Source organism: Rhea pennata, chromosome 2 (assembly GCF_028389875.1).
Source record: "Rhea pennata isolate bPtePen1 chromosome 2, bPtePen1.pri, whole genome shotgun sequence".
Classification (NCBI taxonomy): domain Eukaryota; kingdom Metazoa; phylum Chordata; class Aves; order Rheiformes; family Rheidae; genus Rhea; species Rhea pennata.
In genome coordinates this window covers 53,683,543-53,711,236 of record NC_084664.1, presented here as the reverse complement: position 1 = coordinate 53,711,236, position 27,694 = coordinate 53,683,543, and the positions used below count along the sequence as shown (strand labels likewise).

At 42.3% G+C, this 27,694-nt stretch overlaps 1 protein-coding gene across 1 annotated transcript in view; it reads right to left on the bottom strand.

The window, feature by feature from the left end:
• The window catches only part of BMPER (BMP binding endothelial regulator), a 150,399-nt gene extending 135,322 nt beyond the window's left edge, over positions 1 to 15,077 (bottom strand). The window contains exons 1-2 of the mRNA XM_062567902.1: positions 14,960 to 15,077; positions 14,077 to 14,162 (exon numbers count right to left, since the gene is read on the bottom strand). Of these exons, the coding sequence (XP_062423886.1) occupies positions 14,077 to 14,162; positions 14,960 to 15,077 (204 nt within the window). The remainder of the gene's footprint in view (positions 1 to 14,076; positions 14,163 to 14,959) is intronic.
• Between the last annotated feature and the right edge of the window lie 12,617 nt (positions 15,078 to 27,694).

The following is a 27,694-nucleotide window of genomic DNA, read 5'->3' as shown; positions in this document are numbered from 1 at the left end:
CAGTGATCACTTAGCCACATGACGATACCGCTGCAGTCAATGAAACCACCCACGGGAGCGTGGAGGTTTGAGCTTAGCTTTTCAGCACAGGCATACGCACAATGCCCTATGTACTGGGTAGGCCTAGTTAATTAAGCATTTATTTTGAAATGTTGCTTTGGAAAGAAGTTTGCTGTCCAAAATAAGAAACTAATATTGCACAACCACTTTCTGCTTGAAAAATCCAGTGGTTAAAACATGCTTTTGCATAATCTCAGCCCTGCAGGGACAGTTCTCACTTCTGAAAAGCAAATTCCCGTCTTTCTGTTTTGCACATGTACAAACAAACAGATCCTGGAACGTCCAAAGCTTATGAATCTTAACTATAATAATGCATTGAATAGAGGCAATACAAGCAGATTTCTCACAGCCTGTGTTTCCTTCGCTCCTTCCTTTCCCCTGCCCCACTTGCACTGCTGGAAGTAAAAAAAATACCTGTTTCTGACAAGTAAATGGAGCTGACATTAGAGCAAAGCTATAAGGTGAATGGGGTATGCGCAAGTCATTTGTCATCTTGACAAAGTGATTTTCGGTCACCAGTGGGACACTTTAAAGACATCTGAATGGTTGGCCTTGACCACCAGCATTTCTCACAGCTTATAAGGAGCCCTGTGGGACTGAGAACACAACCTGCTTTTGGAAGTGACTCCTGCAGTGGTACCTCTTGATAGATGTAAAGGGAGTGTGATATATCAGGTGCCATTAAGATCTTTGCTAGCAGGTTATATTTACATAAGTATGGTGTGCAGATAGCATCTTGTTAACCCAATTAATAAGACTCAAATGTCAGGAAAGGGATTATGCCTGCCTGGAAATTCGCAGTGCTAGAAAGGCAGCCACAGATGATTTCATTGTGTGGGACAACCCTGTTCTCTTTGAAGAGCAAGAACTCAGGCAGCAATGCCACTACCTCAGTAACCAGGAGGGAAACCCCAGGAGAGGAGAAAAGATGATCTGAAATCCAAAGTTTTCACATCGTTAGCATAAAGCATAAGACCAGCTCTAGTAACTTTATGTTGAGAGAGCTAAGTCTCATGAAAAATGAGAACCTGAATCAAAGAAAACTAAGAAATATCCATCAAAGGACTTAGGAAATTAAGTTTTGATCAATTGCACCTCGCTCCATAATAATGAACTATAACCTACGGCAGCCTCCATCAGGAGATGGTTACTGAGCCCTAGGTGTGCCTCGAACTCTTTGGGCTTCAGGTCTGCAGGCGCTGACCTTTGCTTCTGCTCCTGAGCAGTTTGATAGCCAGCTCATGCGAAACCCATCCCTTATACAAAAATCTACCTGAGGTGATTTGGGGCATTTAGATTGGACACAAAACATCTCTACTGAAACATGGCTGGGGAAAGAGCTGCTATGAAAAATCACCCTTCTCTGTGGCATTTTGGATGACACAAATGAAGCTGCCTCTCAAGAGAAGGCCCTCATTGCCAAGCATGTTTGGCGTTGGAAGAGGAACTCTTCATACAGCTTGTCAGTGCTGCTGCATTTTGCCTGGACTATTTATGGACTCTTTTCACTAACCTAGAGAAGACCAGGAACTTTCCTGAGAAAGATGAGATCTCTAATCCTTGCATCTGCCATTTGATATACTGTACAATAAGCTGATTTTCTCCCATGCTCTCAAACTATTAAGCTACATGATAAAAAAGGAGACGCTAGTACCATCCACGAGTGACTGCTGCTTGGGTTTTGAAAGACAGGACTTAGACACTGAACTCCAAAAGCAGATCAAAGCAGTAAACTCTGAACAGCACAGAATAAGGTACTTGGCCCGAAAACAGAGAGAAGTTCAGCCCAGTATTAAGCAACTCCTGTCAACGCTCTGCTCAGTATGTTGGCTGTAAGAAATCCCTATTCTGAATTGAGGAGACAAAACAGTTAACATGGGCTGCTAAGGCCAGCCTAAGCACTGTCTAATGAGTTAACCTAAATCCTTTGATACTAACAGTACGTTAGGGCTACAGTCACAAGCTGTCCACAAATGCATAAGACTAGGACTAAGTCTCTAGAAGATGCTTAAAATCCTTTCACACCTCTGGTTCCAGACTCATACCTGGCTTTCCTGGAGTCAAGTCATATCTATGATCTCTCAAAGCCCTGTCTCACCAGTATACTTCTGTGCTGTCTGGCACGTAAGAGGCAATGCCCAGTAAAGAGACTGAAGCTACCACCGCATCTGTCCAAATGGCTGTGCTCCAGTGAACCTCCCTTTAGATGAAGATGATTTGCTTTCTCTTCCCCTTTTGGCTCCAACGTTTGTATGTTTCCATATGTGGATTGGTTAATTATGCCAAGAAACCTGATGATATTATATTCTTTTTATACTAAGATAGTTTTATACAGTTTTAGGCACTAAATACATACACTTCTTGTAACAACAAGTACATAAAGCCAGTCCAATTTCTTATTATCATGGCCTAGAGTCCTGTATATTTTTTCTTAATTTCCACTCCAGATTCATTTTGGGTCAAATAGTTTTTGCTTGAGGATTAGAAACCTTGCCAAGTTTAAATTGGACATATACAGACATTTTTCCAGAAGCCATATAAATTGCATGCTTCTTCAATCTCCTCAGCATTTTCATGTTTAAAAAGCTGTGATTCAGCATAGGTGCACTATGCTACTTGCTAAATGTCTGCATCAGCAAGTTTATCCAGAAATGCCTAATGAGCTCAGATCATAGAAAAAGCAGGCTTCTGTTAAAAAGTGTTTTTATACTATTCCATTGTCAGCATTTTAAAGTGTAACAATTTTAATTGGCCAGCAGCCTTTATCCACTGCTTTTAAGAACAAGACTTCAACCAACCCTTGGTTTTTGGATTAAAAAACTTGCCCTTTTTTGCATTTTGCCAGCCAACATAATTTTCTGTATTTATTTTAATCAGGAGCATTTGTCAGAGTAAATCACCAATCCATCTAACCTGGTTAACTGGTCCAGCTATCATCAGTACCATGTATCTGGGGAGGAGGTGTGCTAAATATGAAAATGATCCACCATGCTCTGCCATATACAGAAGTAAATATTTTCTCATACAAGCAAATCATCAGCAATCTCCCTGTGCTAAGAGGGTTGGCTGCCCTATCAGTATTTTGGGTCCCATAGGCAACTCTTTAGCTAATAGCCTTATCTAAGGCCCAGCGCACTGTCCAGTTCCTTCCTGCAATGATTTCCAACCAGCACAACCTGGAGGTATTTCACTAAGTGGCAAAATCAAATCATAACCATTATGTAGCCTTACAGCAGTTGTTTATCAGCTCTTCCCCCTCTCTTCCAAGCCATGCCTCAATTACACATAACCACTCCAACAGAAAAAAAGGAGGAGGAGACAACCTTAGGATAATCAAGGTCTGTAATTCTTCAGCCACTAATAAATCATAAGAGAAACCAGAAAAACAGATGCAAATGTTGCAACCAGAAAAACAGATGTCCATCGAAATAAATTTCAGTTGTTCCAAACTTTGTGATAGATAATTCCCATTGAAGCCACTTAATATAATGGATTATAAAGATGCCAGGAATCATTAAAAAAAATAAAAATAAAAATAAACACAACTTTTTGACCACAAGTTGTCAGAAATCTGATCTGCCTGGCCAGTGCTCTAGGACACACGGGTTTGTATCTCTTTGGGTGAGGAGGAATGTGAAGCTGCTTCTTCCAAGCCCCAAGCAAGTCCTTTGGCTAGGGAGGAGATGGTGAGCCATACCACACACCACAGCCACTTGGCAAAAGCAGCAGCCAGCCCCACACCAAAGGGGCAACCTGCATCCTCAGCTCACACTAGGGTCACGCTAAGCGCCATGGCAGCCCGGTGCTGAGCAATACCTGGTTTTAGTGTGGAGTAGAAATGCTGCCATGTAACTCCTCAAATCTGGGGCAGCTCTGGACATTTAGATCAACAAGGCACACGGAGAAGTTTAGAACTGAAATGGAAGGGTCCAGAGTCAAAGAGTTTGCACCAATATCCAACGAGCAGGAAGTTTCAGCATTGCTGGTAGGGCTCATGCACCCGTTTGGCTGCTGAGCACAGGGCCACCACTGTACAAAGGCCAGCAGATGCCCTACATGAACCAACCCTGCTCCCAAGCAAATGCCATCTAATTGTGCCGGTACAGCTCTCAGCTGGATCAGACTCAATAATAAGACTTAATAAGACTCAATCCGCTCTTTAACTTTAAACCTTGGGGAAGAGGTTTCTTTAAAACCAGGATTCAAAGAAACTGGGGCCTCAGATTGCTGGTGAAAATTCCAAATCTTCTGCATCCTTTTTCTAATTGCCGTTTGATCACGTGCCCATACTTTGTGTCCACAAAACAAACAGATCTCCAATCCTAACGCTATTTAATAGCACTGCCTGTTGTTGTGGCGCTTTCCCTCTCTGGAAAGTCTAAAATACAATACAGAAAACAAGAACTACAGATGGGAGATTGTTGTGGAGAACTGATGAAAAAACATATGTAACAACAAATAAAGAGGATGCAAATCATAAATGGTGCATGAAGGTATGTTATTTTTTCAGAGAGGTAGCGGGAAAGTACACAGTCCTAGCTTAACAGGCCATTTTGGTGCACTAGGTAGACTAAGCGGATTCCAGGCATAGAGGGTAAAAAATGGAAAGAAATAGCAAAAAGAACTCCAAGAAAAAAACTGAGAGGCAGAAAAAAAAGGGTGAGATCGAGATGTTTCAGAGAAGCACAGAAGGTCAGCTCCTGACAAAAAGGACAAGGAGGGATGGGGTCCTCGCTGTGCTCAGACGCAGAGCTTGGCGCTCAATTGAGCCGGATGCGTAGTGGGGCACAGGGCTAAATCTGACAAATGGTCAGACTAAGAATGTTTTAGCTGCAGCTTAATGCATAAGATGAAGAGGCCAAGAGGCCTCAGAGGAAGTAATAACAGCAGTTATTAGGTACAATATGAGCAAGTACCAGTACGATAGTCATTTTAATAGTAGCAATACAGGTAAAAGCTTTTATACAATATTGTTTTTTCTTCACAATGGGCTTTTATTTGACCATAAGCTTAATATAAAAAGGTTGCATTTTCATTTGATTTTTTTGGTTGCTGCTTAATATTTTTCTTCACTCAAAATTTTCTATTAAAACATGATGGGGAAATAAAACCAGATATTTTGTGGGGGAAAAAAATATCTATTTTTATATAGCAGCACAAAGCAGAACACCAGAAATACTGACATGGTGAACCATTCACTTACAGGACCATAATTCTTAAAAAGACCGTTAACAACTCAATGGAAGAAACTTGAAAGCTAATAAAAACTATATACAGGTAACTGTAAGCTTTTAAAATGCCATTTTGATATTGAACCAGCTCTTTAATAATGTTTTTCTTATTGGCAATAAAAAAAGTGCCTTAACCTAGACTGATCTATTTTGCACTTATTGTAGATACATTCCTAAGACATTGGCAACTTACATTACCTTTTTCCCTTTAGTACATGGCATTTTTGTGCCCTTCATATTTTTTCCACATATTATTTATACATTTTAAATATGTTCTTTTGTACTTTAGTTTTCTGATCCTTTAATCACGCCAAAGAGGATCTCACTTCCCTACTTGATGCACTGGATCTTCATCATCATTGCAGTGTCATATCACCAGCGTTTCGCCAAGACTTAAAATCAGTTCAGCACTGCGTGCATATTTATGTTTGCTCAATGCAGCTGACTCTATGTCAGAAATGTGCAGGCAGTGAAGTGTTCACTATCCCATGTGGTCTGAGAAGAATATGAAATAGCTTCTTCAAGCCTGCAGATTTCCAGAAGGGTTTAATCACAAACTGTCACATACGACTAACTGCACAACACGCGTCTGAAACGCACGTCACGCTAAAGCGCAGCAAGGCAGAGGCAGACGTACCTGCGGAGGGATTTGCCGTGCCGATCTCACCCACAGCGCAGAGCACAAAGCTTCTCTGAAGTGCACTGAGCTGCAGAGAACTGGGCACAAGGGGCACCAAGAGACCTGACCTGGCAACCAAAGTCCTTACGGAGGTTCGGGGAGATGCGGCACTTGCCCACGCTGTGGCTGTGTACACACAGCCCCAGCAGAAGCAGGTCTGTAGAGGGAAACAGCAGGTGCTGATGATCCAGTATATGGCTGGTGTGCATTTTGGGAGGGTTTACTTTGGTGTAGGTCTAGCCTGTTTCTTGGACTGAACACCCATTAACAGCTAGAGCCCCTCTTCCAGGTTAATTTCATAGAAATTTGGGAAATGTTGGATGGAAAGGACCAATGGATCAGCCTCCTGCTTGAAGCGGCACTAATGCCAGTACAGTGCTTTGATCTGGAAGAAATCCTGTCTGCCTGCTCTGGCCATGCCTGCATACGGGACTAGGCTGGTTCAAAAGTTGCCTCAACGCTGCTGATGCAAACAGAGTATTAAGCTAGAATAGCCACCTTCTGCCAGCAGTAGTTTGGATTTCACTCTCAGAAGCACCAAAGCCTTGTCTTGCACACAGGTACTGCCTGAATTAATAAAAAATACAACGGAATCTATATCTAACTCATCCTTCAGGAGACCCTGCCAAAGCAGTTCAGTTCCAGAACAGGCAAAAATAACCAGCTCTGGCTCTTGATTTGATTCACTTCTCACTCACAAAACCATCTTTGTATAAACCCACAGATATTTGGTCTCTCTGACAAAGTACACATGGGATACCCAACTGCACTGGACACAGAGTTTTGACTGTGTTTTGTTTTCTGAGTTTTGGGCTTTTTTTTTTTTCTTCATTTAAGAGATGGCATATACATATCTTTTTTTAATTGGATAAAAAATAATAAAAACCTTCCATCATGTAGGGGCATGCTTATGTTCCAGGACCCCTTCAAACACCGATCAAAACAATGTTCTCTTTTGCATTAATATGGGGGTGAAAACTACCAGAATAGTATTGTATCTTTGGCTTTTTTGTCTTTTGTTATTTTTGTGGGTGAAGAGAAAGTGGATTATACTATACAGTAATAAAGACCAAAAATATTTAAACTGAAAGAAGATGCAGCCTTGGTAGGTTCTGTAGTTGATGTATGCAAACTATTGAAATTATATTAAATCAAATAGGTATGAAAGAATTGTTTGATGGGTTTTGTGTGTGTGTGTTTTCTTTTTTTAATATGCACTAGTCCTCTAAAAATCATCTGGCTCACATTATACCTTGATGCAACAACAATTGAATCCTGATGTACTAAAACATTGCCATCTTCACTGAACATGTGTCAAACACTTGCTCTCAGGCTAGCTATACAATTTCAGCTTGTCTACTGTGCCACAAGAATCAACTATGTTTATATATATATATATATATGTATATGCTACATAGTAAAGAATCCCTGAAGATTCAGTAGCTTTCTTGCATTAGTATTTGATGAGGAGTTTGAAGGGTACAGGGAAAGCAAAGAGTAAAGATGTTTTCTTCCATTTTTTGGTCTGCTTGCACTTGGTTTCCCTACTCATTTGGTTCAAGCTAGGTAAAACACTAGAACTTATAATTCCAAATTTAACCCATTTTTTTTTTTTTTTATGAGCAAAGGTCAAATTCTACATTGCACATTTGGATTTAAAGGTGGAAATTTAAACTAAAGAATGATGTTTCATGCTGAATAAAACTTATGCCAAGCAAAGCTCTGATTTCTAGTTTCCTCAGCTCCTGTCTCTAAACTTTGCTCAGGTTTCCAACACTTGGTTACACTTTCTGGCTCACATTTGTTTTCTTCTGTTCTGGATTTAGGTGATAAAAGGTTGAGACATATGATTACCATTCCTCAGGTGTGCTCAGCAAGTTTGAGGCACAGACATGAGAGGACAGGAGGGGAAGAAAAAGCGGGAAATGGCCCTGGTTTAGATGCAGTTTATCAAGATCACCATTGGCTTTTATTCTTTTATCAGCTGTTTCTTGACACAACTCACTTTGTTCTCAAGTATTAAAAAAAAAAGTGAAAAGTAAAATCAAACTTCTTTCCCACATAGAACACAGCAAAGATACTGCCCTGCATTCTCCCAATAAAGTAAGAATAATTTTCTGCCCAACTGAGAAACTGAGATAAACTTTTGCAATGCACAAGCCACGGTTACCTAAGGTGTGGCTACCTATTTCACTGTAGTTAAGGGCAACAGACTGGCTTCTCACCTGTCCCTTTCAGCTGGCATTTTTGGTCCATTCATTTTAAAACTATATCCACCACTAGCCATTGAACAGGTTATTCTTGGATCCCTGCTTGCTTCTGGCAAGATGTTCAGGGTTCACGTAGACGATGATAAATGAGGATAAAATTACACGGCTTTCTTCACCACCACCAGCATTACCACCTATCATCATTGACACTGGTGAGCTCATCTCACCAGTACTCAGAAGTTTAATTCAGGTACGTTAATTCTGTGGAGTTTTTATGTTTTGTCCTATAATTATAGGCAGGTTCTCATTTCATCTATTTCCGCTGGACTATAGCATTTTTATGTCTTTTCCACCCTCATATTGAGTATGTATTTCTTGAAAGCAAATGCCATAATATCAGGCATGAGTCTATTTCTATTTTGAGTTTTAGATTCCTTCCAGCCAAAAAGCCCTACCAACAAAAACTCTACTGCACTTAGCCATTTACCGTACTTGTACCAAAGTTGAACATAAAATATTCCATACCCATTTTATACGTCGACATCCATATAAAAGAAGTCTAATTAAAAGTTCCCCCAATATTCTGCTAATAGCATTTTCCCCTTAATATGACAAAATGCTCAAAATACATCTGTGCTATAGAAAGTCCCAATGGATTATTTGTGGTAAGTCTTCATATTTATGAAGTTCTGTTTTTACTAGCACAAATTCACTCATATATACCTTAAGCCTAATACTTTTATATATGAAGTATAAGTCACAGTTTATACAAAATATAAAGATCTGAATCTGTTAGACATGACATGTTTCAAACCTTCTCAAATTGTAGAGGTGTATAAAGTGCTCCTAAAGATGAAACTAAACTTGTTTTTCACTGACAAATGAGAATATTTTTAGAAGGGAATTTTTGCATTAGGTAGTACAGTTATAATCCCTGGTGGTCTTAAAGCATTTAATAACTAGAATAAAAGAATCAGTTTCTCAAGCTGAACCAATATGAATGAACCCTTATGAATGCTATGAAGATTATATATCTTTACCTATAATCACCATGCCAATTCAGAAGTGTTCTTTAAAATTCAATCCTTTTTCATTCAACTTTATAACCCACAGAGTTTCACTGCTTTGATTTTCAGAATCCAACAGCTCATTAGATTTTCTTATTATTGACCACTAAACTAACACAAAATAGTTTCACAGTTGTATTCAATAATACGTTCTATGAATATTTTTTGTATTGCCAAGGGTCACATTCTTATCCTTACTATAATACTGACTTTTTTGATAACTTTATTTTTCTTCACAGAGTTCGTGTATTTATTCCTTGCTGCTGTTTGTCATATCTGGCATTCCCATTCAGCTGGGGACCTTCCCTTGATAAGGGGCTCGCTGCCTCTTAGAGGGAGTCTTTTCCACCTCTTAGAGAAGTCCTTGGCTATAACCATGGTTGAAATGGGCCAGTCCACCATAGTATACTGCGCTGGCACTTCACAAGGAGGCCTGCGTGCAATTTTTATCTGGCCTAGCTTCAGAACAACAATTTTCAAGTGCAGTGTCTATCTTCCCATTTTAACCACTGCCTCTAAGTACTAAGGATGCTGCCGTGTTCTCCAGTTCCTGTGTTTAACAGCATACAATGTGTATGTACAAGAAAACAAGTACTTCCAGTTACCTTCAGCCTGCTTTTTTGCTATGCCTGTGTCCCAAATACGGTAGAAACCCAGGAGTTTTTCCAGAGATAGCGAGTCTCCTTGGAGATGCAGGACCACAGACATCCAAAATGCAAATGGGCAGAAGACTGGGGCACATGAGCCCTAACATCATCTTTCAGACAACAACAGCAAGTCATTGTAACAACTCTCAAAACCTCTGGATCGTAAAACCAGCTTAATCTGCTTTTGCCCATCTATGTCTTAGAACAAATTTAGTTGAGTAGACACTTCAAAAACCTACTATCAGTGCAGCCTGCCCATTGCCAGAGACAAAAAGAAAACGAACATGTTAATGCTGTGGCTACACTACACACAGCCACTCATAAAGCAAATGTTAGTGAAGTGAAAAGGGATGGTTTTGTCATTAAACCATTAGACCAGGAGTTAGGAGGCCTGAGCTTTCATCACAGTCCTACAAGAAATTCCTTGTGGATAAACCACAATCTCTCTGTGACTTTGATGTTTTCCTCTTCAATAAAAATGGTCTTTTTCTGTGGTCAGCTGCAATTAATGATCAATTCTTTGGAGATCAAATTCATCCATGTTTATCAAGAGCTTAGAGATGATTAAGTGGAAAGTAATATAGAATTGCTTAAGTGTTGTAATTGTAAAAGCTCACATCAAAATTATTTGCTTATAGATGTTTAAAATTATCACTTTTATGGTCATTATTATGACCATAAATTGGATATATATAAAATATAAGTTAGGGATGTCTAAATTTTGATCCTGTCATGACTAATGAGAAATCCCATCCAAAATGCCACAGAAAAAGGAGCTTTATCAGTCCTATGTAAAAGGTAAAATCTTGCTGCAACTTTGTTAGTTCTCATGTTTGCTAACAGAAAATATTTTTAGGTTGTATAGATTCATAGACACTGGACCCTCTTGTCTGACTTTCTTTGTATCACTAGCCATAGAGTTTCATTCTGTTACTTCGGTGCTGAATCACATATTCGAAACTAAAGCAAACTTCTGATTAAAGCATTGTATCGCACCAGCTGAAAGCATCACACAAAGCAAAATCCAGCGTTATCCATAGTGACTTGCTCTACTGCAGTTCTTACACATAGACCTGCAGTGCACATTTACATTTACACACATACATGCACTTAGTCTTACCTCTGTTTCCTTATACTAAGAGCAAATATCAGTGTCATTCTGCACACTCCAACAAATTTCAATTTAACAAGTAGGGAGGTCTGAAATAGTTATCTCATAGTGTGGGCAGTGCCTTTTTTATTAGAAAAGCATTACCTATACTTTAGAAGTGAATGATTTACTACGTGCTACGTGAAAATTTCAGCACATGTCCCCCAGCCTGAATTCCTGTATCACAACTTCTCTTTCCACACATTACAGCAGATGCGCATGAACTCATCTTGTTTGCTAGTTAGACTTGGCTGTTTCTAGAAGATCCCCATCAGTGCCATTTTCATATTTGAAATTCAGAGATTTGTGTTATCAATAACTCAAAAAGACGAAACAAAACCTTTCATGTAAAGCAGCAGCCCTTGAACACAGGGTCTGTTTTATCTGCTTTGTTTTTAATCATTATCAGTCTACCCTGTCAAGCAATAAGAATAGGCAACTTTTGGTTTTGGTCTTCCTACCAAGACTTCTCAGCAGTGTATAAGGAACAGCATTCGTAATTGCTCGTTGCAATCTGTGTTGCATTACTGCAATTTGTTTGTGGCCTGCAAGTTTCTCGTTTTTACTGCATCTCCTCTTGGAGCACCAGTCATTTGCCCTCCCAACTGATTCAGCCAGGAAACAGGAGCTGCGAGCAGGAGACTGCTTCGCCCCTGCTGCTTCCCTCTCCCTCCCTCGCTGGGACACGTTCCTGTGCACTGCAGGACACAGCTCCCAGCGTCAGCTCTGTCAAACGCTTGAGGATTCAATTCCAGCATTTCAGTTCCATCTTCCCTTATTTTCAAGGCAGGAAAGACTTGGAAGGATGTTACTTCGATATTCCTCTTCTGCCCAGGGCCATTCGGATCTCTGGAACTTGCGCAGCGCTTTAGGACCGTTTGCATTTGTGCGAAATGTATTACCGCTAGGGGAGGTCTGTCACAAACCAATCCAATAATTCAGTTCCTTGTTTTACTTTGTTTCTAACACAAGTGCCCTTTGTCGAATTTTCTGTTCATGCTTGGACAGCAATTGCTTCCTTCCTGGAACAGCTGATTAAGGTCTCTTGTTAGTTGCTCACTCCTTACTATATGAACATCCATCAGGTTTGCCCTTGTAGAGTATGATCAGCCTTCCAGAGAAAGTTCCTCACTGCACGGCTATTAAATAATCAATATTTCTAGTTGGACAGAAGGAAACCTGGTTCCTTTTCCCCTCCTTGTCACAAATCACCACATTGCTTTCTGCTCTCCCCAGACCTCTTATAATTGACCTTTTCCCTTGTGACAGCCCTGACAAAGATTTCAGAAACTGGCTGTTCAATAAGTCATTGCTTTGGATGCTGCACAGTGTAAAAGTCAGTATCTCCAGATGGGTTTCCTTCTTCTCTACCAAGTCTCCTAGCTCCACCCAAGAAACAGAGATCGCTTTTATCCTTTGGCAGAAATAAAACGGAGCATATCCAGTGTAGGTAACTGCAGTTACTCCCTAGGCATCTATACTCTTAATAGCACGCAGTATGCTACATGCATAGAGGGGAACCAAATGTCCTCATTTGCTGGTTCCCTAAAGCAAGCCTTTCAAACCACATAGATTTCTTACATCCCGTGTTTTTTGCAGTTCTTCATGTTCATACACTAAAAGGGTGCTCATTGATTTAATAAGCCAAGGTCTAGAGAGATCTATAAATACAAGTATTTTACCCTGATGCATTATTGCCCTAATGCCCAAGACTGAACTTCTGCTCCTTCACAGATAAATTGCTTCCTCGCTGGTTAACACCAGCTTCCATTAGCAAGAGTGGTGGCAGACATATTTAGGAAGGTGATCCATGATAAAACACAGCTTCATTTCTTTTCTTGTTTTCCCTTTGATTTCTTTACTCACCACATCCCATTCCCCTCCTTTTCCCATCCCTCTCTACCCAGAAGAATCAATAACTTATTCTTTATCACTATTAGCTAAAAAGTTATCACTGAGTCTCACTTAAAATCTACTGAAGTCAGTGCAGTGACATCCATCAACTTCAGCAGGCTTAAGATCAGGTTCACTGTGGTTCGTTCCTACAGTTGCCAAAATTGCCTTTTAAAGGCAGTCAGAAACTGCCTTCTTTAACTATTTTATAGATTTAAAATAGTGATGGCTCTCTAGAAATACTAATAATATCAATAGCAGTAACAGAATTGGGGTTCTTTATATTTGGGCCCTGAAACAGAAAATATTCTGTAGATTCAGCTACTCTGTAACTTCCAATATGTAAAATGTAGTGATTTTTGTCTATGTTTTTCTTTGCATTCAACAGCAAATTAAGGTTTATGGCTATGGTTTACGGTTATGGTTTTTCTCTTAAATATATTGTGAAAATTTTTATTTAGAGCAACTATTTTTCAATAACTCCTAAGCCTTGGCTTCCCGAGCTGAACTGCTTCCAGAATGCTTAACTCTGAAGCATTCTGGCAGAATATTTCTCCCAGAAATGTGTATCAACCAGTGACATTATTAACTGCTGAATTCCCAGCACAAGACACAGTATCCTCCTTGGAATAAAGCACTTTTATCAAAGTATCGTGCGTGCTGTCACTGTCTTCTTATTACAGCACGTACAGTCCCATCGCAGCCTGCACTATGGCCCCTTGTGCCCATTTCTCAGCCATCAGCGTGTGACGCTAAGCATATTGAAGCTAGAAACAGCAGCATTTCCAAACCTCTACATTTCACCCTCTTTGCTAAGCTATATGCAAAGACTTTTGTGTGCCAGAGCACCTCTGACTTTGCGAAAACTGTTCTCACCCTGAATTCACATGATAAATGCAGTTCCACAATGTCATACTTAAAGTCAGGTATAACTTTGCGCCTGAGAGTTTTAAAGTCAAAGAAACAATTGCCAGATCATGGATTGGATTACTTTCCATTAGCTCGGCACTGAGATAACCCTGTACTACATAAAGGCAACGGACATACCCAAGATTTGATTAGGTAAAATGCTCTTCCGCTTTGTGCGGTTACTCTTAGTACAGGCCTGAATGTTCTCATTATCTGAAATCCAAACTTACCAGGCAAATGCACATTATACAAGGGTTGTCTGTGATGAATGGTATCTGTAGAACTTCCCCTTCATTTTCACATTTTGCAACAGATCCTGAAAGAGAAATAAAAATTAAAAAATATTGATACATTTTAATTGCCCCATCTGGTTTTGGAAACTACTCTAGTTGCTCCATTCCTGGTCTTCAGTTTTAGGTTCTGCCTTAAGTTGCCTGTTTTAAGCAACCAAGGGTGCTAGGGGTTTTTGTAAGCATCCAAAGTGAACGGGTAAATGACTGGCCTTTTATTGCTGCACAAGCCTAGACTTTCTTTGTGCCTGTTATAGCAAAGAAGGACACTTTTTCTCTTCTCAGATGACGTGTGGAGAATAATGAGTACTCCACGCAAAGCAGGACACCTCTATAATGATAGCTCCAGAGCTCACCGAAATCAGGAGAAAGCTGTCCATGACACATAGAGGATTCAGACCAGAATCATCTGTACAACACAAGCACTAAACCAAGCATCCTTTCTAATGCATGACAGCCAACTGGCAGACGAGTCAAAATTAGCAGGCTAACTGTCAAAACGAATCCAGTCAGAAATCCCTTTATGGCCCTGTCCCCGACAAGTCCGCCTTGTGTCATGCTGGAGCCGCTCCTCGAAACCTAATGCCCCTTTGCTCGCGCTAGCGGTCGATGCAGCGCTCCCCGTTGCGCCCCAGGTATCGCTAACAGGTATCCCTCGGGGCGGGGGAGGCAAGGGGGAGAAGCGCAGCCCCCGTTCTGCCCTGCCCCTGCCCGAACCACGCCGTGACACCCCCCCAGCCCCCGCCTTTCCCACGCTTGCGCCCCGACGGCAGGTGGGTGCCGCGCAGCCTGCGCGCCCGCCGCCTCCTCCGCGGCCCCTTACCTGTGAGCAGGGAGGAGGCCAGCGCCGCGGGGAGGCACACGGCGCCCAGGAGGACGGCGGCGGCGGCCGGGACGAGGCGCGCCGCCGCCGCCGCCCTGCTCCCGCCGAGCCGCGGCATCGCGCCGCGCCGCGGCGGCCGCTGCGGGACGCGCCGTCGGGTGGCGGAGCCCGGCCGCCCCCGGCACCTACACCCGGCCCCGGGCGGCGGCGGCAGGAGGAGGAGGCGAAGGAGAAGGAGGAGGCGGCAGCCTGGGCGGGGGGGAGGAAGGGAGACGCTGCCCCGCTGGGGAGTCCCACCCCACGGCGGCACCGGGGGAGGGGATTGCCGGTGCGGGGAAAGCAGCTGTCAGCGCCGGCCCCTCGGCCCCGCACCCCCTCTTTGCATCGCCCCCCGCCCCTGCCCGCATCCCTTCTTATACCTTCCTCTCCCCATAGTCCCTCCTCCGGCACCCCCCGGCCCCATGCCTCCCGCCCCCCCGGCGCACACATGCACACGCAGGCTGCCAGCCCCAGACCCCGGCTCCCCGCCGGGAGGTGCCCAGCCAGCCACTCCCTCCCCCGGCCCCGCCGCACCGCCCGGGGCCCCGCCGCGGCGCCCGGCGTCGGGGGGCTGCGCCCGGCCGCCGCGCCGCGCCGGGCGGGGAGGGGGAGAGGGAGAGGATCGAGGAGGAGAATCACAGGAGGAAAAGGTAAAAAGAGCCGGGGGGGGGGGGGGTAGGAAATGCAGATCCTCGAAGAGGTCCGGTGCTGGCGCGGCCCCAGGTACCTGGGCGGACAGCGGCGGCTCCCGGCTCCCTCCGGCGAGCTCGTCCCTGCCCGTGTCCGCGCCGGCGGCAGCTGCGGCCGGCGAGCAGCGAGCGCAGCAAGAGCGGGACGGGACGCGACGGGACGGGCAGCAACCCAGACGCTGGCAAACGTCTGCAAACGCCGCGGCGGCGCGGCGCGGCTCGGCTCGGCTCGCCGCGGGTCGCAGCGCTCCCCTCCCTCCTCCATCCCTTCCCTCGCCGGGGCAGCTCCTCGCCGGCGGCCCCGCTGCCCCCTGCCCAGCCGCCGGGCCCACCTCGCCCTCCGGCTGCCTCGTCCCGTCGCCGGGGCTGGGGCTCACTCTGTCCCCCGCCTCGCGAAGGGGTTTGTCGGTGAGGGGCAGCTGCACTCCCCTTCCCTAAACCTGACCTGCCGCACCGAGTCCGTCACTCTTTCGCGTCCCGGTGGGTTTTAGCCTTTTCCATTTCCTCCTTAACGCTTTCCATTTGCGGGTCCACATTTTGCTATTCTGGATATAAACACAGGCAATATTAGGTATCGGCATACACCGCTCTCTTGCACACGCATGTATCATCTGGACGGTGTGACGCTCTCGCTATACGGCAGGAGATTTTTCTTTGACAGCTCTTTACAAGTCTGTTTTACAAATCGTTTTCCTTCAACTGTTATGTTTCATTTGGGGAAATGAATACTCATAACTAAACTATTCTGATGACAAGCTGACAAACGTCTTCAGATTTATACACATTTTTATTATTATTATTTTTGCAAGGTGGGGGGAAGTGTGAATCTGATTTACTATTTCAAAAAGGCTTAAAGCAACTGCAGATCAGGTGCGTGGCACAGGTTGGTGTGTACAGCCATACTTTAAATACACTTTACTTCCTAGTAAGATGCAAGGTAATTAGATTCCCAGGTTCGTTTTAAGAACAAAAACCAAAAGCGAAGAAGAATCCTGAAAGCCTGAATTTTTGTTCAAAAACATAAGATACCTCATTTCCAGCACAGTTTGTCACCTACCCTTACAGCAGGAAACAGAAGTCTTAAGATGGCTAAAATTCCATATGATAAAGGTTACAGAAAATTGATCTTGGTAAACTTGTAAGAGTCACCAGCAAAACCCCTCTGTATGGGGGGGAGAGGGGGGGAAGGAAGCCTGCTTTTTTTCATAACACCCAATCTCAATTTGTACAGATTGAAGATGCATAGTCAAATACGACCACTTAGATGCCATTAGAGGAAACACAAAGGGAAAGGGAATTTAAAATGTAATGTAAAATGTAATGCAAAAATGTCATTAGGATAAAAAATTTGCTGCACATCATTAGAGTATATAACAAACTCAGTGCATAAATATAAGGTCTGTAATCTGAATATTGTTTTTCTGAGAGACATCTTCATCATTCCCTGTATTTTCACCATAGATGACCACACAGAGATACACAGGGTTACATATTACACACTACCCTAGAAGAGCTCTTCACTGCTCTGAATGTTTTTTTCCATTGGAAAGATGTACTGAATCTTTTGGAAAACTGGCTTTCTTTTGTCTCTATCTGTAACCAGTGGCTACATTTCCCTTTCCTCGTTCCAGTGCATTCACAGTCCTTCTAAAGCAATAGCCTTGGGGGGGGGGGGGAAGTTACGCTAATAATTTCTCAAGTGACAACTACCACGGGAGAGTACTTATATCTTTGTGTGCATCAAGTCTTCTCTTCACAACGCTCTAAAATTCATTAAATATTAATGTCATCTGGTGTGAGAAACGAATACAATTCACAAAGCACTGGGGTATCAACTAATAATTCCAGCATCCAAATAGCATCAGAGGACTAAAATACTCTGCAAACCTGAAATAATTCATCTCCTTTATAAAACAAAGACAAGTGCTGACAGCAAGTGAACATCATGTTCAATTCCTGCCTTAACTCATTCACAGCTCCTAGGAACACGTAACGAAGTCACACTGGAGGCAGGGCAGTTCCTGAGCAATACACACAGATTTGTTACATAGTTCTACCTGCCCTGTGGAAAGAAGCGTGAGCACAGCTAAAACACCTTCAGCACACTGGTCAGGCCTAAAACCTACCTCTGAAACAAGGTCTGTGAGAAGAAATTGTTGCAGGACCGTTCCGCCGGGTGAGCTTCCTCGGTCCGTGCCTCATTCGCGGCTGCACAAGGGTTTGGGAGAGGACTTTGCCCATCTTCTTTGCTGGAAACACCTGCCGAAATGGCACTCGAAGCCTCCTCATAACATGTCTCTGCCGTGCTTCCCAGCCTCTTAGCTGCCCCGTAAACCACCTTGCTGAGGCCATGCAGTCTCCTGCCGTCCTGCTCCCCTATCTTCCCTTCTCACCCTGGAAAAAGGGGAAACGGTCACTGTTAGCAGCAACCTCAGTTTCTTCCTGCTTCCTCACTGACGTTGATAATGGTGACATGCCATGGAGAAGAGTCACTTTATGTTAATTTAAATCTCTCATGAAGTGAAACCTGGCAGGTGAGGGAAATACACCATCTGAATTCCCCCACCTTAGTTTCACCCACTCCATGCTATGGGTATGGTTTGGAGTTTGTTTGGTTTTTTTAAGCTCTCCCTTCCCTTATCTCCCAAGTTTATCTTATCAGAGGTCTTCATCCTTTTTAGCTGTGTATGCCACGTTAAGTATCCCTAATGCATCCCCTGTGTGAAGGAGAGCTTATTTTTCCAAGCAACAGTCAAAAGCTGTGACAGCTTTTAGCAGAATCAGAGGGTCACGCTGAAGAGTCTGGTTCTGCTATTGGATATGCATAGAGACTTTTGATTTAACTACTGGCAAATAACAAAGCGTGCATACACAAAGTATAAGCACCACATGGTATCACTTGGTGTCGCAAGAATATATTCATCAGTCTCGTTTATCAGTCAAGCTAGGTTCATTCAGATTGATGGAATTTTGGCTATTCCCAAACACCTAATCTTTAATTAATTTGACTGCTTCTCCTGTGATGCTTCCCCTGCGATCAGCTGTAAAGTGTTAGCAGTGTCAACAACTAGCTGGTCGTAATAAAGATCCAAGTTAGCACCCACCTAAAAAGAGAAAAGGTCTGCAGTTAACAATAATAGCAGCGAAGAAGATGACAGTGATTACATTCACATCTTTCTTTATGATAATCTGTTTTACTGGCAAGTCAAATAGCTATCAACCTTATTCTTTATGATCTTAAGAATCCTGCCAGGGCTTAAAGAACACATGTAATCATCACAATTCACTTATTTATATTTTCTTTTGTTCAGGAAATACACTGTTTTAATTCTTGTGCATAGGTGTACTTAAGGGTCATTTAACATGCAAGAATGTGTGCAATAAATATGCTACATAGGAAGGTATTGGCATCGTGAGCATCCCTGCTTTTACTATTTTTATGTTGCTATGCAATATTATAATGCAGTTTCTTTGGGTTGATGAGACTTTTTGAAATAAAGAAGGAAACATATCTCTGAAAAACACTGTATTGAAGATTATGGAAATTGGCACAGTGAGCTGTTTTCAGAAATTCTGTTCTGCTGAATGATGATGCATTTACAAGGCAATGAATATGCAATGACAGTGGTTTGCATAACAGATTCAGCTTACACATTTCTATAGTTACTAGCATTTTACTAGAGATAAACAGAATTCTTGAGCCAATAACATTTATATAAAAATCAGAAAGAAGGCCACACATATGGGCTATAATCAGAGGTGTGGATCTGACAAGCAAATTCTTCCTGAGTGACCAGTAAATTAGAGAGGTGTTTTACAGCCAGTGCATCAACACACCAGTGGGGAAGTCTGATAATGATCTGTAACATCGTGATGCAGCCATTGCACTTCCACGCAGGAGAACAGCAGTGAGTTATTCTGCAGTTCATCATTTGGTGGCTGATTAGGTCTTCATAGTTCTCTTGCACTAATCTGGGCTACAGCCTTTCAAATACAGGCACACATCCTTCTGAATAACTGATTCTTCTGAGTAACGTGTTCATTTCTGGGCATGCTCATGTTCTAAAGTTAAGAGCATCAGCCAGAATGAACAAACAGTATTTTTTGCACGGCTACTTTTCCTTCATGAGATAAAATTAATAAACCTTGGGACCAGCCTAGATATATCAAAGAGGTGTTCCTGACAACGCTGCCCTACTGCAAAATAATCAGAACACTAAACTGATGTAAATGAGGTCTAGAGACCACACTAACAGGTTTTTAAATTGTAACAGGGTTAAAAATGACATACAGTCAAAGTCGTTAAATAAAAGGGTAGTGCAAGAAAGTACCTAGAAGTTACAGTGAATCTTACTTGAATAAATGTTTATAAATTTTATCAAACAACACATCATTTTGACAGTTTTCCATAAACTTATGGAACATCCAGAGCATTTAATTTATTTGTGGCAAGATAAAGATAATGAATAACATTTAAAGAGTTTATTAACATAGGATGTCCTGGCATCATCAACTTTCATACTTTTTTCTACATTTGAAGAGTTTATTAACATAGGATGTCCTGGCATCATCAACTTTCATACTTTTTTCTAAGAAGCCAGAAAGTTATAGCCTTACCAAAGGGAGTTTCTAACTGTGAAAATCTTCAAAATCATCATCATCATCTGTATTTGTAGGCATTCAAATCAAACCAACAAAAAGCACAAGCTAAACTGGCTATAAAAACACCAGTACTTCAAACCAAAAAAATTACTTGAATCTGGCACAGAGACGAAAAAAATATCACTTCAAGATGGAGAAAATGGACCATTGTAGTTTTATATCAAATATGCTAAAACCATAAAAATGTTCATTTTAAGAGAAAAGCTGATGCAGACTTCTTTACTGCAGAAGTCCTAGCAGATATCATGAAATAGGCCATAGGCCAAACAAACAAAATAAATACACTCATATTCCTTTTTGTTACTTAGCTGCTGCAAATTGCTTCTCTTCCAGGGACAATAAAAGTTATTTTGCGTGAGTTTTTTGTGTTTGTGTTAGTTTCACCCTTGGACATCTGGAGGGTCTGATAAAGGCTAAGAGCTAATGAAATCGCGGAGAGTGCCATACGTGAAGTCCTTCCTTGTTCTAAAATTGTGAGACGAACTGAAACCTGCATTTCGCTCAGCTGTTTTACCAGACTGCAACAAATTAGGAGTAGAGTCCAGAAACGTTTTGTAAAATGGAAGACTGGTGGATGCAGATGAGGACAGACCCTTTGGACGCTGGGGGCAGCCGCTCCGCATACGCTGAAGTTCTCCAGCCCCTCTTCCCTTCCCCCCCCCCCCAAAAAAAGGCAGGCTTATTCTGACATGGGATTTTCCCTTCCAGCCACAGTCCAGCTCAAAAGCAGCTGCCTTTGCCAAGCCCTGAAAGACAGAGAGTTGTATCTTTGCTAAAAAAACAAATTTCCAGTTGCATGCATCCTGTAAGATCATCAGTTCACCTACCGAGACTCTAGCAAGGGAGTTTTCATATTGCTCTGTTCTTCTTGCTGTTCTTGTTTTACAGCAGATTTTCTCCCAGGCCTTTTTTTGACTGACAACTAGAAGTCCAAGATGATGTCTGAGGAATAAAATCCATCAAGTCAGAGTCTCCTCTCATTCACATAGGTGCCTTCATTCACACTATAATGAGCAAGAGGAGACTAAGGGCCATTAATTTTAAGCCATCTATAATAAAAAGTTACAGCTTGTCGACAACAGTAGGCAAAAAAGAACAACTGCTGTGCGGGGCAATTGCTGGCAGATGGCAGTGTTGGGAGACCGGAGCTCCACAGCTGCTTCCACGATTAACCTGAGCCACAGATCTGCTTATAGCAGTCTAATCCATATGTGCTAGTATCTTGCTCCTGCATGAGCATGAAATACTCTCTTGGTTTGTTCTCAGAATGTACTTTTTCTTTTTGCTCATCTGGCTTTGGCTGTACAGGGCATTCACTTTCACTGTCCCTGCAATTACTACAATGTACTTTTTATCTGCAAGCAAAACAAAAGACAATGTTACAAATAACCCCTTTTTATTCTTATTTTCCAGATATAAACTTTAGATAATTTTTTTTAAGAAAACTGGCTGTGCAACATTACAGCTGGTATGGGAAAGAAAAGTTTTTTTACTTTTTTTCTTGGCTTCTGATTTATATTAAGTACACCAGTTAGCGTAATACCTGCTCTGTCCTACTGAGTGACAGTACCATACAGGTAAAGAGCAATGAACTGACAGTAATAAGGAGTGTTTTTCAGCTCTCGCCATCAGGATGCATGCAGATGTACACAAGCAAGTCAGGGTCATCCTAGTCCAATCTAGTGATCTAGTCCAATGTCTACCAGTTATGGAGTTTTATAATAAATAATACAGTCATTATTAAAGAAGCAGTATTGCAAATAGTCATACTGCACTGCCCACCAGTCCAACTACTTGAATAATTGAAACCTTGGAAAATCTGCATGTGCTTAAACACAAAAGTAGAGAAGCGTACACAAAAATGAAAGTAGAAGTGAACAAGTTCCTAGGAACAACACAGTAGAAATTTGTTAAAAATTCATTTTGTTTTACTACTGATTCACCCAGCTCAGATTAATTTTAGGTCTTCACCAAAAAAACCCAACCAACCAAACAAAAACAGCACCCAGCCACCTGAATAAGAGAAAAATGTACTTCCAGCAGGCAGTGTAATTCACCTACCTGCCTCTAAGTCACCTGTGACACTTTCAGGGGGACACAAGAGGATCATCACTGTGGGCTTTTGGTGTCATTACATAGATCTGCAGGGGGGGGTCTGCAAAAGCCTCAAGTTCTCTGGCAGAAGCAAATCTCTAAATATGTAATTTAGAAGTATGAGGTGAAAGAGACGGGAAAAGTATTTACTTTGGTGAAGTATCAGTCAGCTCCTGTATGTATTAGCAGGTTAAACTCAAGAGAGTCATTTGAGTTACTTGTGACCAAAGAAAACAATTAATCATCAGTTTTAATATTTTATAGAACTTTAAATATGTATTTATATGTGGCATACACAATTTATTTTAGGTATCTTTAAATGTAGACTTCGAAGTCTCAAGGAAATGTCTGGCAGGTATTCTAACATACAAAATGATTTCTTTTTAAAGGTTGTGTGGTGATAAGCTGTTTTCAGAAGTGAATTTGTGGGTTTGAGGTTTTGTTTCGGCTTTGGTTTTAATTAAGCTAGTTTGAAAAAACCCACAGAATTACGTTTTTACCAAGTTACTTAAAATTCTAACCTGCTTTCATATTGTCACATTTTGATCAAATCAAAGTCAGGCTGGTATGGCTTAATTCTAGTTTGTATTGGCGGGGAAGCTCAGTAATAAATAACTACTATTAAACAAAACCAATGTTACCACATTGCAAGTACTTTGAAAACTGCTCATCTTGCTAAGAGAGCAAGTAACTTAGACTCTTTCCCAGGAAACATTCACACGTATGAGAAGCTCGGATGTGTTACCTCGAGAGCACCAAGGCCCTCTTGTACACATTCGCTGAACCAGGACCCTACAGCAAACCAGTGTAACTCCATTCAGAAGCGGAGCGGTTATAGTGTCTGCACACCTCCACGTTCAGGTTGACTCTGTGTTGGGTCTCTTCTTCCATGGGGACGGAGGCTCTGCCATTCCCAGAGCCCCAAGGTGGCATGCAGGTACATAACCCTCTGAAAAAGGCAGCAGTGAGTGCCATCAGCATTAGCACAGAATTTCACAAATCCAGATCTAGAGGACCTCATCCAGGTCCCAGAGCACACCAAGGACAGCGCAGCTTCACAACTTTGGCTGGCCCTCACATTTGCCACAACCTGGCACCGGACCTAAATGAATTTGCTTTAAAGAAGATGCAAAATACAGCATGACCAGCTCAGCCATAAACTCTGCTAAGTGGTTGTCAAAGTTTGGTGGCTTCTAGACTTTGCTTAGAAGACAGTGGTTTCATGATAGCTGAACAGAAAAAATCCAACAAATAAGACTCCTTCGGGTAAAAGGCATAATACTGTACTGGTACTTTCAGAGTACGCCATGCCAACAGATGCTGCAGCATGGGGCCAGCTGTGTCCCTTCACTGCCCGCTGGTGTCACTTGGAAAGGGGGCCACTTGCAGAATGGAGCGCCTGCAGGATGGAGACCCAAATCTTTACCTAACAGATCATCCAGGATGGTATTTCTTAATGTTCACAGTTACTTTCCTGGATAGACTTTTCTGGGGACACATGTTTCTCTTCATAAACTTTAATATTACAAAAGCAACATATCAAACAATAAATCTCCAGACTGAGGGTTTTGCGGTCCCACAGTGGAACTGGTTTCAGTTCCGTCATGTGACCAGTAAAGGAAGTAATTGGACTTCATGAATATCTTTTCTATACATCTCTACTTAAAAAATAATCATCTCCACACTGCAAATGATGATTAATCCACTCCTGAACATTCCACAAAATAACAATACAAACCATCCATACAGAAAGTAACATTCAGTGACTCGCTAGCCAGCAATAGCTCCAAGCCTTGCTTTTGGATCCACTCCAACTGGATGAATAGACAGTACAATTCCCAAAATGCAGGAATTTTGCTGCTATGAAACATTCAGAGGACAATAATCAACCCTCTGCCCTGTAATGATAGGATTTCAAAAAATGGCCATTTATTTTAAAATATTCTCTGTGGTTTGTAAAGCTTTTTCTACAGAATGCACATACTTTTGCAGGCTTTCGGCTGCTGGCCCAAGTGCAGAAAAGGATAAGAAAAGACAGTTTGAATTTACATGATGCTAACTAGACAAAATGAGCAAGACCATATATAAAGCTACACATTATTCTCTGAGAAGACTAAAACAGTGCAGTGCAAAGTATTCTTTTCCACAGCTGGCAGAATCCAGCAGGATACATACGCATTGCAAAGGTGGGAACATGGGAGCATCCAAACAACAGCTCCATTCACCCACAACCAAATTCTCAAAATTTGGAGTCTCACGTTCTGGATTCCCAGACTGAGCTTCAGCCCTTGGGTTTAGTTGGGATATATAAAAAACGAGGGCAATCAAAAGCACCAGTCATTTTTGATAATACGGGCTGTAGTGAAGGCAGGACAGCAGCTGAGCCAAACCCGATCAAGATGTGTGTGATATGTTAACAGAAAGATATTCTCATGGGCACACAGTGAAAACGAAGAGGGATGTGGGAGCCTGAAGGGAGAGATAATCTGCAATTAAAAACTATTAAATCTCTTTATGAGTATTTTGTAAGCACTGCCTGGCGCTATAGCTTACGATGGGTGGAAAACACGCAGAGAAGGGCCAGATAATACCTCTGATGTGAGCCAGGGGCACGGAGCCGGGGGAATCCATGGAGAGCCCTGCCTCGGTCTTGAGGGATTCTGGCACAGTCGGACTGCAAGATGTGGCCTCTCTTGGAGTCCTGTGCTGGAATGGAGATTTTTTCCCTTTACAAATAAAACTAAGATCATTCTCCCACTTCCTCTGTGCCCCGTTCGGGAGACAAGAGAAGGGGAAAAGGGCCGGTGCCTGGCTTCAGGAGCGCCCAGCCACGCCGCCGGCTCCTCGCCGCCCCCCGGTACAGCTTATCCCCGCTGAGGATCAGAGCCACGATCTTCTCACCACAAAAGCTACATGACGAACAGCAGTCTGGCCTGGAGTAACTATGAAGCAGCTGTAAGAAATTAAGGAGAAGGGTGCTGCTTTCGCTTACACCCTCTGACTGTTTTTTCTTGGGGGGAAAAAAAAAAAAACAAAAATCCCCTCTGGCCACTCTGGTGAGTAACTTTACCATTTTGGAAACTGCTCTGCCACACCTACCAGCTGCTGAATCAGTACGAGTTACACAACTGCACCACTTGCAGGCAGTTTGACCTATTTCCCTCCGCCGCGCCGCTCACTCCACGCCGAGCAGCGCGCTGCTGGTGCGGAGTGAGCCGTCACTACCGACCGGAGTCACAGGGGGACAGAGCAGGAGCAATCCAGCTTTAACCTTGGTGCCTGGGGGAGCATCTAAAAACTTGCAGCAGCGAGGGCAATAAGCAGAGAGGCTTTGAGAGATGTGTTTCAATCAGAAGTCAGTATGGGTATGATTTGTTAACAACTGGCTTTACAAAAAGTCACAGTTTTTCATAAATACTACACACAAGCCTCTCCCAGCTGTATTCTAACAACCCAGTTAATACACGGGCAAATGCCAGAATTCACCTTCTAGCTTAGCCACAAAGGGACGGACATGCTCACTGATCTGAGACTTAAGAACCTTAACTCAGCTAAAACCCTCAGGGTTCAGATTTGTATATTGGGTATCTACGACAACAGAGGTGCTGAAAAGTATTTGTAGAAATTGTTTTTCTGGTCAATGAGAGAATCCTGAACAAGCAGGACCACAGTCTATTTTATGCCTCTTAGGTTCTGTTATCAAAATTATCAAGTCAAAGATAGAAAGCTCACTAGGCATACCACACAGGTCCTCTCTAGACATGCTGTAAACTGAAAACCAAAAATCAGTGGCCAGTTTTGAAAATGTTGATCTTAAAGAGAAGCAAGAAAGGTTAAATGTGCTAACTAATGTGCTAACTCTGTTACTCACTGGGATTTATTTGCTCAGTTCTAATTTTAACTTTGGTTAGCCCAGTAAAAGGTATCACATCACCGTCTGGGTAGCTGTCTTACAAAAAACAATACAGCTACCAACTTTCCTCTGTTGGATGACATACTTGGGCAGTAGCCCTTTAAAAAAAAGAAAAAAAAGGAAAAAAAAAAAAACTTCAACCTCTTCAGAGCACATTGGGTTTTCCATTCATTATTTTTCTGATGCTGAAAGCAATGTTATTCATCCCAGAAAAGAATAACTACATTGTATTTCAAAGGTTTAACCAAAACACTCTCCTCATTTTGATGCAAGTTGTCCTTCTCTCTTTCAGGATTTTAAAACACATCTATAAACCGGCTGCAGGGTGAAATCATCATTTTATGGTTGATGGTATCTAGTTCAAAAGAAAAGAAGAAAAAAGGAAAAGAAATGAACTACATGACTGCAAAAGTGACTTCTATCTATAAAAATCTGGATGATGAGAATAAGGACTGAAAGCTAAGAAAGGGCTCCTGTCTTATGAGATGAGCTAATGAATGCTGAATGTGGAATGAGTTTGTTAAAAAAAAAAAGACAGAAAAGGACAAAAATAGAAAAAATAAAATCAATTCTTCATACAAATGTGTACTGTCCACAATTTACAGTAACTTACATCTATGACTCTTTCCACATTGTTTTTGTTAACCTCACTTGTAATAATTAAATAGAGAAGGACTTTTTACCTCCTCTGGTTCTGTTTGTCTGCAGTAAGGAAGCATAATCCAACTTTATTTGGATCTTGCTTTCCTATGGCTGTAGATCTCTTGATTCACAGTGGTGTTAAGACTGGACAGGTACAATGGGAACAACAACGATGAATCAATAGCTATTCTTGAAAGCAAGTCATATTTGTGCATGCTCTTCTATGGTTGTTTGGCCACCCAAATACATTCGTTTTCAATCCTCTGCTATCACTGCATCCACTCTTGTTGCCAGACTGCCAGACACCTGAATGTGATAATCCTGGAAGGACAGTCTTACCCAGGGAAGACATTCCTCTTCTCCAGGGGAGAACACATCTCTCTGCAGCAGTGGCAAGGGAGCATTCGGACACACTCCTGCTGGGTATCAGGTAGTTACGTGCACGTCAAAGCTCTGTGGCTTTCTTTTCCCTCTCCTCCCAGGCCTTACTGTCACAGCCATAAGGGACAAGTCCCTACAGCTGAAATACAGTTGCCCAGAGCTATGGGCAAAACACTCCTGTCACAAGTTGTGTACTTCAGGCTCCCCTTTGGCTATGACAGCTTTTGGGACTTGCACCCTCAAGTCCACAAAGCGACTGTCCACTTGCGTCACGAAAGGTACATGTCATGCCACCATGAAATAGCTAGCTAATGC